Source organism: Uloborus diversus, chromosome 10, assembly GCF_026930045.1.
Source record: "Uloborus diversus isolate 005 chromosome 10, Udiv.v.3.1, whole genome shotgun sequence".
Lineage (NCBI taxonomy): Eukaryota > Metazoa > Arthropoda > Arachnida > Araneae > Uloboridae > Uloborus > Uloborus diversus.
This window is the reverse complement of record NC_072740.1, coordinates 80,847,058-80,860,960: the sequence shown is the minus strand read 5'-3', so window position 1 is coordinate 80,860,960 and position 13,903 is coordinate 80,847,058. Positions and strand designations below refer to the sequence as shown.

General features: G+C 32.9%; 1 protein-coding gene across 1 annotated transcript in view; it reads left to right on the top strand.

The window, feature by feature from the left end:
- LOC129231492 (atrial natriuretic peptide-converting enzyme-like) overlaps window positions 1-13,903 on the top strand; it is a 192,342-nt gene that overhangs the window by 166,648 nt on the left and 11,791 nt on the right. Inside the window, exon 11 of the mRNA XM_054865820.1 lies at window positions 11,267-11,356. Within this exon, the coding sequence (XP_054721795.1) occupies window positions 11,267-11,356 (90 nt within the window). The remainder of the gene's footprint in view (window positions 1-11,266; window positions 11,357-13,903) is intronic.

Below are 13,903 nucleotides of genomic sequence, written 5' to 3'. Positions count from 1 at the left end.
GAATAAAGTTCAGAAATGCTGATTGGAGTATCCTGATACCATTTTCTAGAAGTGTTTTCAAAGCTAATCTAATAAGGATCGTATGTAAAGCGGTACTTCTATTAACGTAAGCGAATGCGAGTATTTTGAAAATCTTCAGTAAATTAGAGATAGACAGAAAATTTTATCTTATTGTGGAATTTTTTTTCATAATACTATACTTTGATAAAATACTAGCTGTGTTGCACAGTTTACTTTGAAAATAAAAGTTGTGTCAAGTTGCGCATGTTCAATAACCAGGCATAAATAAAAGAAAAAAATACGTAAAGTTTCCCGCCAACGAGTTCAAAAAAGCAATTTTCTAACTCAAAATTTAAAATATTGCCTCTCGGGAATTCTAAGTTTCGACATTATCATTAATAGGCTGTAAACCTTCTGTTCCATGGATTTTCTCTTGTAAATCATCCTAAGAGGGAGACGAAAAACCCTTGTGTGAATTCTTGTGCATCAAATGACATCTGTGTCAAATTTAGCTAAGATTCGGCGCAAACTGTAGATTTGCATAGTGAAAACCCAATTAGGAGGTTTCGTCCTCCTCTCATAGGGAACGAAAAAGTTTTCTACGTGAATTTTTGAGCATCGAAGGCCCGCAATGCCAAATTGGAAAAAATCTGATGTAAACTGGATTTGCATAAGGAACATACATCCCCCCCCCCCCCATAAATAAACATCCATTTTTATATTTCTACATAGATTTATATACCATGAATATTTTTATAAATTGTAATGCAAAAGTGTTTTTCAATAGTCATTTCAAACTTTAAAATTAAACGAATTGTATTAAGTAATAGTTTAATTGAAAAACAAGATGTTTCGGATGACAGTATTACCTTGATAGCTTCAGGTCCTATTATTGAACAGCTACTCGGAATTCCTTAGATATTTCTTCAGTTGTATATGATAGTTTAGATGATAGCTCTTTACTTCTAACTGTTCTAGCTGTAGTGTTTGATACAACGACTTGCAATACCAACAGTATAAATTGTGCATGCAGTTTTTTAGAGCAAAAACTGAACGGTGATATACTACATTTGGATTGCCATCATCATGCACTTGAAATCGTACTGCAGAGTGTGTCCTTAAAGAAATTCTTGCCTTTTTAGTTCTAGATCAGATATTCAATTAGTTAAGCGCTTCAAAATTTTGTAGAAAGATCTCCATCATTCAGAACTTATAACATTTCAATCAAGTACACATACCACTTAAATTCTAAAAGACGAAGTGGATGAATTTTTGTTTGAAAATTTTTACATTTAGGAAACAATTTAAATTGACCTTACATGAAAAGAAAGCCCTTCAATGCTGTTTTACAAAGCTGTTTTACAATTAAATGCTGTGTGAAGATATGGTTTTTCGCAGCAACCCAATCGAGGCTCCTTTGAATAATATAATATGTCTGAAAAACTAGCAGCATACAAAATGAAGACAAACATGCACCAGAAGCAGTGATTGGAAAATTGATAAATCACTTATGGTATTTAGGGGATAAACAAGTAGCTTTGTTCGTATTGGATGAAGGAATTAACTTTGAAGATAGGAAAAGACTAGTCCAAAAAATGCTTGTGATAAGGAAGATGTGTCTGATGACTGATTAACAAATTTCAGATAACAGTAGATGATTTAGAATACTTTCTTAGTAAAGACCTTCCTCTTTATAGAATCAATTAGGAGTCGATAAAATTGTTTGATAAGTTGCAAATAATAAAAGATTTTTTCCTATTTGATCCTGATTCACGGCAAAATGTTTAAGCTATTTAAAAGGAATAGAGATTGTTAAAATACTGAAAATTGTGAATGATACAACTGAAAGAGGAGCACAATATTAATCGAAGAATTTCACAACTAATTTACCAAATATGAGTCACAAAGCAATTTATTTTACAGACCGTCCAAGACTATCGGAAAAAAATACACACTTTCGTGATACATTAAGAAAAGCGTACGTTTAAGGAAAGTTTCAAAAACATTATTTCATTCTTATTCAAAGTAAAATCATTAGATGGTATAAAGTAATTAAAAAGGTTAATTTTAGTGCTACCTCACTGTAAAAATATTTTGCAAACCTAGGAGAAACGATGTACTGGGTCTGAAGTAAAAACTCGGAAGGTTTGTGCGAAAATTATCAAAAGTGTTAAAGTTCAACGGCCTAGGGGCAAGTGTTATTATTGACCGATCGAGTTCAAATTTTTCACACGTTACTTTTTATTATACTGTCACAAATCTAGGGGGCGTCACTTGTTGAATTCCGAAAAAAAAATATCCCATATAAATAAGGACCACCCTAATATACACTGGTATGCAAAAATTAAGGACGAGACGGTTTTTTCAATATAACTTTGTACAAAAGCTTTTCAAATCAACACATTTAATACCGTAAGATCCCCAATACGTAAGGACATGTGTAATATAAGCAACACTTACTAAAAGAGAAATCAGAGGGATAAAAAGAAGCGTTATTGAAAAAGTAGCATGGAGCGCAATGCGACTGAAGGCCGAAACATCCGTGTGATGGCAAGAAACATCCGGTCTTTAGTAGGGGATATGATCTCCCCCGACTGCTAGGCAGGTTTCACAGCGTCTGCCCATGCTGAGAATGAGGGTGTCAATGAGTTGTTGAGGCATTGCTGCCCATTCGTCTTGCAGCGCCAATCGAAGCTCCCGAATCGTTACTGGTGGTAAGGTACGAGCTGCCAAGCGTCTGCCTAGAAAATCCCATATATGCTCGATGGGATTGAGATCCGGAGATCGTGCCAGCCAATCCTTACGTTCAATATCCTCACTCTCTAAGAGCTGTTCGGCAGCTACTGTGCGATGACATAGTGCATTGTCGTCCATGAAAAGGAACTGCGGACCCATAGCGTCTCTAAAAAGACGCACATATGGAAGAAGAATCTCGTTACAATAACGGGTCCCGTTGACTGAACCTGCGTCGAAGATGTGAAGGTCTGTACGACTACCAAGCATGATGCCTCCCCAAACGAGAACACCGTGACCTCCATACCTGTCCCTTTCAATGATGTTCGAGGGATGATTGTGGCTTCCCCGCTCTCTCCAGATGAGTATGCAATGAGAATCGCTACTCAGACGGAATCTGCTCCCATCTGTAAAGAGTACTCGTCCCCATTCATTGTCTCTCCAATTCCGGTGTTCCCGGCACCACAGAGAACGCCTTCTCCGATGGGCAGGCATTAGAGGTACACACCGTATAGGGCGTCATGCAAACAGACCACCACCGTGCAGTCTTTTGGCCACGGTAAAACGCAATATTGGTCGTCCAGTCGCCTGTGTCGTGTGTCTAGCGATTTCTCCCGCTGTCTGCCGCCTGTTTCTTCTGGCCTGTAAGACAATATACCGGTCATCTGCGGGTGTGGTTCCTCCTGGACGACCACTACTAACCCCCCCCCCCCCGGATAGCTGTTCCTGTAGTTTGAAATTGTCTCCAAAGTCGTGAAACGATGCTGTGAGCAATTCCGAACTCTGCAGCCACACTTGTCACACTGCGGCCTTCCTCCAATTTCCCAATGATTCGACCTCGGGTAAAAGCATTCAGATGTCGTCTCACAGATTGATTATTCGCCATTTCTCGCTGAGGCAGCAACTCAGTAGGATTTTAACTGCTATACGGCGTGCAATCTCTTTGCCAGAAATACTGATCTTACACCGACAACATGCTTTATACTACTCAGACACTCCCCCATTACGTCTGCCTGCATATCTGCGCATGTGCTACCGTACATCACCTTACTTAATCTCCTGATTGGTCTTTCTGTCCGCTCTGCCTCTTCGTTCAGCTGATATGCTAATTTTTCGACTTCGTCCTTAATTTTTGCATACCAGTGTATATATACTAGGTGCCTCAGTTAAAGATTTCAGAACTCTTACGAGGGGTAGGGTGCGTCCTGACGACTAGAAATCATACAGCAATGTGAGGTCAGAAAGTCTTTCCTGAAGTGGTAATGCACATAAAAGCATCAAAAAGAAGAAGACCGAAAGTGAAAAACCTCTTTAATTTTACCTGTAAAAAAGCAAAATGCACTTGGGTCAAAGAAAATGTTTGAAGATTTTCCCACTGGCTGCAATGTTAACCTCATATCGTCGATGCATGGAACTCCGATTATTCAGGAATACTCCCGGCATATCAGAAAGTTCTCTAGTAAGGAAATCCCTTTCGACCCACCATTTCTGTATGATTTCGAGTCGTCAGGATGCATCCTACCATCCTACTCCTCTTAGGAGCTCTGAAACATTAAGTGGGACACTGTATGTGTGTATATATATATATATATATATATATATATATATATATATATATACATGAACTGTTGCGTATATGCATAAAACGATTTTTAACTTCAAATATTCTTTAGTCAAACGTGATGTAATTTTTTTTTTTAATTTTGTTATTTCATATTTATTTACATTCGATGTAAACGTTCTGTGGCAGTGATTGTTTAAACCTTACAACTAATTAGCTTTTCTTGGACTTTTACTGCAACTTTCAGTTTAACAACCTTAACTTCCATTTTATCTGAATATCAAAATCACATGAAAGAAGTTTTTTCCTCACGAAACTCATACTTATCACACATAAATTTCCTAGGCATTAATCATTTTGCCACTTTTCGGAAAGGAAAACTACTATATCACTCAACGTTTGTTTACATATCTAAGTATCTAGAAATTCTTTAACATGTTGGCTCATGTTCAGTTTATTCTTTTTACTCCTTTACATGTTGTAAGTCATTCCTCACTTGTCTAAGGATTCATTCCTCTTTGCTGCTTTTAATCATAATATCGCATTAAATATATGTCTTCCAATGTAAAATATTCAGATATATTTCTTAAGGATGATTAAGCTATATTGAGATCTCTAGAGTTTCAGAAAGTACATTTATGTTATGCACTTACAATGTCTGTTTTTCCCTGAAAAATCCTATCATTTCTCCACTTTACTTAAAGCTTAACTTGCGTATGAAATTTGAGACACTATATAACAGTCTGTCTGATTTAAAACTTTAATTATGTATATCAAAAATTATGCAATACATATTTATGCATATTTGATTATACAGGGTGTTCCGTTTTCACTTGCAAGACCTTTATATTCACAACCGTTAGTCCTAGATGTATACTTCCAATTGCAAAAATGTTCAAAATTAGATGAAGGGTATAGGATATTCAAAGTATGAAGTGAAAATAAAAATGAGTCAAAAAATACAAAATAACTTTTTATTCTATCCCCAGGACCCCTAAGGGGAAATAATCTCCATTGAAAAATAATTCCAACACAAAACGTTTTGAAATTAGTGAGAGCAATATTCACAGAGGCATGAAATGCAACGTTTTGTGATTTACACCACTTTTCACTCGCCGTCAATAACACCTTTTGAGGGAAAATATAGCGGTTAACAAGTGTTTAAAATTGTATGTGTGCATCGAGTGTGGTTTTCCAAATTGTTCGAGGTTTTGCTGTGTGTTTTTGCATATCACGGCATAACATTTGCATTTATTTTTAAATAGCAATGAACAATATAAATACCTCGTTTTTCTTACTTTGACGACCTGTCATTCTTCTGAAATGACGATAAGTTCCAATCTCATCTTCTGTATGACCACTTAAAACTTTGAAAATGAATATCTCTTTGAGTTTTGGTCGTACAAATGTCAAGTCTTTTGTATTAGAATTATTTTTCAATGGAGATTATTTCCCTAAATATAAGTTAGGGGACCTGGGCCCGTATGAAAAGTTAAATTTTGTATTTTGTTGACTCATTTTTATTTTTGCTTCAATCTTCAATGTCTTAACTCTGCATCCGATTTTGAACATTTTTGCAATTGGAGGTATATATCTAGGACTAACGGTTGCGAAAATAAAGCTCTTGCAGGTTAAAGCGGAACGCTCTCTGTATGATATATATATACCATTAGAATGAACTTATTTTTTCCATCAAAATAAGTTTTTTTTTCGATGGTGTTCCTTCAGATGAAGAAGGAAAAATGAGCTCGATAGTTTCTGTCGGTCGTAACGCATTGCAATATTTATGCTAAGATTGATGAAAATTTTATCACACTGGAAGCCTGAAATTTTAGAGGCTTAAAGTACTAATGTTTGTCAAAACATTCTAGTATTTTTGTGAGTTTGAAATCATTAACTTTTGTGTAGCACGCATGCAAAGTCTTGACAAAACGCAGTTGATATTTTTTTTTCTCTGGATTTTAGAATGTCTTACATTCTGAATAAAAATAATTCAAAAGCTCGTACTTTGTGATTAATCGTCAATATACATGTTTTTAATGGGTTTCAGTTGGTTCGATATTGTTCAAGTAAAAAACAGACTATTTTCAAAGGGTTGTAGCTCAATACTGTCATCTTGCATGTTCTTTTCATTAGTACTACTAGAAGAAACAGATTTTTTTTCCCTTAAAAAAAGTTTTTATTTCTATGGTGTTCTTTGAGATAGGGATGAAAAAGTTAGTTTGAAAAACTGCCTGCCGTTTACAAGAAAATAGCGTTCAACAATGTATACCGGATGGTGATTGCCACGGGAACCGATTTATAGTTATTTTACTACTATTATTAGTCAGAAACAGTTTTTTTATTCTTCTTAAAAAGTTATAAAATTTAATATGAGAGAAACAGAAAAACATCTTGTTCTGTCTGATGTATCAGGTTGTTTGCAGAACAAGACATTTTTCTGTTTCTGTCATTTTGAATTCGCAAAGTAACTTTTGAAAGACTATTTCTAACTAATAACAGTTGAAAAATCCTTATAATCTGGGTTCCATGGGAATCAACATTCGGTATTCATTGTAAACATTGTTGTGTTGTCAATGTACCATTGTAGAGTTTCTTGTAAATGACAGATAGTATGTTAAGCTCATATTTTCATACTTATCTGAAGGAATACTAATAGAAAAAAACTATTTTTATCGAAAAAAAATGTGTTCTTTTCAATGGTATCAACGAAAAGAAGATGCAAGGCGACAAGCTTGAGCTACAGCACTTTGAAAATAGGTTATTTTACATGTTAACGATTTTGTTAGCCACTTTGGATGACTATCTTTTAGAAAATACATATTCAAGCTCTGCAACTTCAACCCGTCAAAAACAAGTATTTTGGCAATAGAAGCACGAATTACGAGCCTTTAAGTTAGTTTTGTTCAGATTTTATGACAACTTAAAAATGCAGGGAAAAAAATTCCCCACCTCTCTTTTTCACGAGTTTACACGAGTGCTTCACAAAACCTAATGATCTCAAACCCACAAAAATACCTGAATATATTTAGAGCCAAACATACTTTAAGCTCCCGAAATTTCTGTCTTCCACTGTGATAAAATATTCTTCTATCTCAGCTTAAAGATGGCAATTTGCCACCAAAAGCTAATCCGCCATTTTGGATCACCATGTTTGGGAGATCCCTGATTCTCGGGACAAATCCCGAGGATAGATCTCGGAAGCTGAAAATGTGCATGGGTTAGTTTCAAAGGCATCTCTACACCTCTATAAAATTTCATCCGATTCGGACATGGTCGAGTGGGGACCACTAGGTCACTTGACATGGAGTTACTCATATGTATGGCTCAAAGCGGTAGTGATAACCTGTGGCGAATCAAGCCTAATTACTAGTATGGAAATGAAAATTCGAAATTTCGGGTGACTCAAATTAAACAAAACCTCGGATTGTTGAGACTCTACTGTATATGCGAGGCGTGTTTTTAAAGTAAGTTCCATTTTGAAATAAAAAAAGAATGAGTACAGATAGAGCAAAGAAATTTATTGCACAAAAATCTATCACTCTCACGCTATTTTTCGACATTGCTCCCGTGATTTTCCGAGCATTTGTCATAGAGTGGTACAGGTTTTTGTATACCTATTCGTACAATGTTGCCGCCTGTGTAGTCAACCATGGGATAACATGTTCTCTGAGTTCATTATTGCTGTTGTGCCACAGACCACCTAAGAAAGACTTCAGATGCCGAAACAAATGAAAAATGCTGCGAGATAGGTGGGGGCAGACCAGAGGATGTTCAAAAACGTCCCAGCCAAAGCCCTGTGAAAGAGTCCTCATGGTTGACTACACGGGCGGCAAGTTTGTACGAATAGGTATACAAAAACCTGCACCACGCTATGACAAATGCTCGGAAAATCACGGGAGCAATGTCGAAAAATAGCGTAAGGGTGGTAGATTTTTGTGCAATAAATTTCTTTACTCTATCTGTACTCGTTTTTTTTTTTTTATTTCAAAACGGAACTTACTTTAAAAATGCACCTCGTACATATATAGTACATACATAATATCCTAGGCATAGTAACATCTATTAAAACCAAAGATTTCGAGAAGAGGTTAGAGAACTTCTTGGTTGAATCCCTCTCACGACTTGCTTATTTCGGATACAAATGTTTGCATATTTCACCTAAAAATATACTACCAAGGCAGTGAATGAAGTACTACTCATTGCATTAGACGAAAGAAAAGCTGAAAGTTAAAGGTGTGATAATTTTGATAGAGAGAAAAAAGTTTTCTCAAAGATACTGAAATCGCTTCTGGATTTAGATTTCAAAGAATTTAATTGAACTACGAATGAAGCTCCTTGTTATTTTCGCCGAGTATATTGAGTTAAAACTAACGCTTTACCTATTATTAGTACTGAGAATATTACATTAATTTTGGACTAAAGGTGAATTTTCAAAAAGTGAAATATTTTTGATGTAAGCAGTAGAATCAGGATCAAAGAATACATGTAAGTCTTCCAGTTTGTTATGAATAAAATCAATGGAATAATAAATCAAGTAATTTTCTGGAATAATTGAATCATTCAATTAATCCTATCTCTTTTATAAACAAGACATTTTATCAAAAAACGCGATTTTTATTTATGAATAGCTTTTAAATGTTTCATAAGTTTTCTTTTGCGCTCATCAAAACGGTTCTCTACTGGAAAATAAACTGCACGTTTAGCATATAGCATGTAAAAGAACAGGAACTTATGAGAACCTTATGAGAACAAAAGACAAAAAAAGGTAGCGAAGAAACCATACATAAATTTTATGCTCTTCGTGAAGAAAAAAAAAAGAGCTTTTTCTCAAATTTATTTCTAACCATAAAGTTTAAGCAAACTTATTCAAAAGTCATCCCAAATAAATTTGTTTCCATGCGCATTTTAAGAAATATCTTTTGCCTTACCATTTTCAAGCATTTTCTCTTTTCTCAAATGCTAACTATATCTTACCATACTGTCAACTTTTAAGAAGTTTCAGAAAGTTGATTCTAGTTTCTTAAAACTCCTTAGTCTTCTAAGAGCAACCAAGAAAGCAAAAAGATTGTTTAACCTTAACCTAACTACATTTATTTTGAAATCACGAACTTTATCAAAGATAAGTAGTAAAGTTTTTTTTTTTTCAATTACGTCAAAAGTTAGAACATTTGTAATAAATAATGATGTTTTAACTACCTAAGGATCTCCTTCGAATTCCTTCAAATTATTTTCTTTTTGAGAGTACCTTTTTAACTACTTTTAAAAGATAAATTTTGAAGGACACATTTAACAAATGTGCGATAGTAACATATTTATAAACTTTTAATCTGTTTTTGCTACTCAGTCACTGTAAAATTAGATTTGATTGTATTTCTTAGTTTGGTTTCTCAACGCTGCTTTGTATATAATTTTAAACATATATATATATGCTTATAAAAAAAAGTAAAGAAAAAATACAGTTTTGTTTTGCAGATATGCTGTCGCCTTCTTACGTAGAATAAATTACACTAACTTAACTTATCAATCGTTGACTACATCTGCATTCAAAAATAATTATATCATTTCATATACTATTTTTCTGTGTTAGCTTTGTGATTTCTTATAAAAATATCAAAATAAACGTATACAGATAGCCCCTACGTAACAACATGAATGATGAATTTCGAAATTGGGCACTGTTTCTGACGTCATCGGCATGGCTTCATCTAACGCTATGATTGCCTGATGCCCGAAAGTAAGTTGCTGCAACCAACAAAAAAAAAAGGTGAAATCCGATAACATAATGTTTAGAAGTTGGAAGTGAAAAAAGTATAATTTTGAGAAAAACAAACAATAATTAAGAGCTATTTCCAAATAAATTCATCAATAATACAATTCATAAACGTAAAAGCTACTTCTCTAACTTAAAATTATTTCTCTAACATCTGATTAAGATATCTGATTATTATTTAATTTCGAAGTAAAAATAAATATGTTTATGAAAATCCCAGTGCCCCCACCCCACCCCTAATTGCGATGGCGCATCTCCTGAAAAGTTCCCTTCAAATTAACTTCCACCTCCCAAACCAGAGCCCCCTCCTAATGAAATCAAGCCCCTTATAAAACCGAATCCCAAACATTTCAATTGCGTAATCTGCGCCATGCCCCCCCCCCTCGTGGGCACCTTTGGTAGGAGAAACTAAGAGAACGGAACTAATTCTACTAATATCACTTTGATTGGGTGTCATTACCGTAATTGTTAATTTTAGATACGCTTATGTATTTTCAGTGAAAAAAAAACCATTATTACATCTAATCAATACTTTGTTTCTTTAATTAATCTTGATAAATAATCATATCTTACATTAGTTGTTGCATCAATTTCATAAGGTTAAACTTCCATGCCGATAGTAAAATTGTACACGGAAAAAAGCCTTGCGTTTCGCCTCATATAATCCTTTCTAAGCAAAATTGTTAACAAATACTTCTTTTTTAATCTACCTTACCTGCACCTGCATAAACAAAGTATTCAGAAACGTAGTTAACTTTTGTATAATTTGTCTCACCATGTTGTTAAAAAGCAGTAACAATGTTTCAAAATCCCTAAAACTGTAAATTTTATTTTTCTAAAACAAAATCAATTTTTTTTTTGTGTTTCATCTTTGACACAGACAGAATAACGTTAAATTATTTCTGAGTTGTTCCTCAATTTTATAGTATTTACCTTGAAATTTCCATGGACACATTTTCTGCAAGATACTGACGTGAATCAAATTTCATCGTCAGCTAAAAGGGAAGCGAAGCAATTTGGAAGCGTGAAATCATAAAAGAATTTTTGATTTTTCTTGTAAGAGAGAAAATAATTAGAAAACAACCTTCAGCGAACTTCCTTGTTATTACATGTATATTTCAATATTTCATTTATCTTTATTTCATAAACAAAAGCAAGATGGGAAATAATATTTTTTCTTGAAACTTCACTTTTAATAGGGTCACTGAAAACGTGGAAATGAGGAAGGATACAAATGCTGTAGCTGCTGATTATGTTCAACTCTTGGATCCCCTTGCATCAAGTGTAACGTGAGTTTTGGTTAAAAGTTTTCTCGCTATTTACTGCTCAGTAGAATATATTTTAACAACTCTCTTTTTAATCTACTCTCATCGTTTTATTGAGTCATTGAAATTTCCTTTGAGTTTTGGAGTTTTAATGGCTACAAAATCTTCATTTTTAAAGGTAGGAGAATGTGAAGCAAATTGAAACAGTTAAGATAGCTTACCTTTTTCAAAATGAACAAATTAGAATTTTGTTTCCAAAATTTCAGCACATAAGAAAGATCAATGTATTTTATAATAACACTTGCATTGAAACGTTATTTTTATTTTAGGGAGTTTATTTGCACTTTGAAAAAAAAGTGAATTTTGCGCTCTTATTTTTTATAGGGAAAAATGAAATGTTTTCTATTTGATTATTTAAAATATTTTCGATTAAATGAATGAGTAAATAAAAGAATGAATGAATAAATGGATAGATAATGAAGCATTAAAGGAATATATTGATTAATTATTGTATGAGTGAAAATAAATGAGCGAATAAATGTGTGCACAAAGAAGGGAGTGAGTGAATAAATAAGTGAATGTTTATTAATTAATTTATAATTGAATACGTAAGTGATATAGGAAATGATCGAATAAGTAAACGAAATGAACTATTTCACTTTGCCCCATCCTCTTTGTCCCGAATGCATTTGACTAATTGCGCAAAATATTTGAAATAAAAATAGACTTAGTATTAAATATAATCAAGGATATTTGCTGTTTTTCCATTGAAAATAGTTAAATATGATAGCGGAATATTGAGTAAAAGATAATGTAATGCATCACCAAATGAAAACCTTTTTCTTTCAGAACATGCTACGATTTGATACATAGTAGTAAAACAATACGTATTTTCCTGCATTTTAAAACAGTTTTTTCCAACTGCTAAGAGAAATAAATATTTAAAAAGGAATGAATATTTTTAATAAGAGGGAAGAAAAGAGCACTTTCCAAAAAATTAAACAATGGTGTTAAATTAAAGAATATGCTGGGCTAATTATGTATAAAACGTTAGTTAAAATTAAACAGTTTTTAAAATTCTTAGAGCTTTTTTTTTTTGTGAATGAAGGAATTTAAAAATGTTTCTTGTCTAGTTAAAAATGTCTTTTAAATTTAAATGTTTCTCACGCGAGTATATTTTTTTCTGGTATAATTAAGCAGGGTTTCTCTTTAATGCAGATTATTTTATTTTCATTTAAACATAGCCTTGTAAGACCTTAATTTCTCATGATACATAGTAGTGATGCAAAATTGATGTCGATGTTCTGGAAACAGCGATCTTTTGCAATCGATGTTTTTGTTTAAAAAAAATGTTTTGCAGTTAATGTTTTTCAAACATCTGTGTTTTGCGATAGATGATTTTGTAAAAAACATCAATGTTTTACTGTCGAGGTTTTTTAAACATCGATGTTTTGCGATCAATTTATTTTTGATATGATGTTCTGTGTTGGAACAAAAAGTTACATAAAAATATGTAATGATAATTCTTGTTAAAAACGTTTCAGCATTAATTACCATAGTTGCTAAGATTGCGGCATCGATGTCGATATGTACCAAATACCGATGTTTTTACCATCCATGTACTACGGATTTTTTTTCTTTTATAACATCAAAGTTTTGCTTTCGATGTCAATGTTTTTTAATTGAGCCAATAAAAATATTGCTTTAATTAATTATCAAAAATCGAAAAAAAAAGCATATGTGTAATGGATATGTTCATTAAAATAAATATATCATAAAATCTACATCATTAAGCAGTTTTGTTTTGTTATCTAAAGAAAAAGACATATACCGGAGAGAAAAAATAACAATCCTTATTTTCAAGCGCTCTATTAAATAAAATATTGAGGGCTTTTATAGTTTCCTCTACTTATAATTTCCTCAAAAAGTCTTCGATTTAATCACTTAAGTTAAAATTAACGTTTGAATGATACTGTGAGGAGTAAATACCTCAATTCGCAATCAATATTCTGTAGTTTTTGAGTTTATTTTGTATTTTAAATATAATTTACACAGTTCTTCGAAATGCGGTTGAAAAAATATATACTAGAGCATTTAAGCTCTAAGCTTAGAGCTAGCATATAAAAATATATACTAGCATTTAAACTTTTTATGATTCGTTTTTCCCGGTGTTATTTAGTTTGAATAATTATCATCATCTTCTCTAATTAGTTCGCTTCAATCAACGATTTGTATTACGCAGGTGGAAAACTGAAAAATGTTACAAACTGTTCCTGTATTAATTTGAATTTATGTTTCAATGTTTTGTATAGTAAATATGCGTCATCAGTTACTTATTAGTTTCTTTTATTCAATTAGAAAATAATAAGTTCATTTTTATTAGCATTTACTTTGTTTAAGCAGCTCAAAAATCTTAATGCTAAATTAGTAAATACAGGCTGCGAATTGACTTCTCTCATAAAAGCTTCTGTTAGACTTTACTGTGCTTAAATATATACAGTTCTAAGTTCAATGTTTCGAACTTCGATATTTCAATGTTTTATATGTTTCACTTTAAATTTATTATATGTT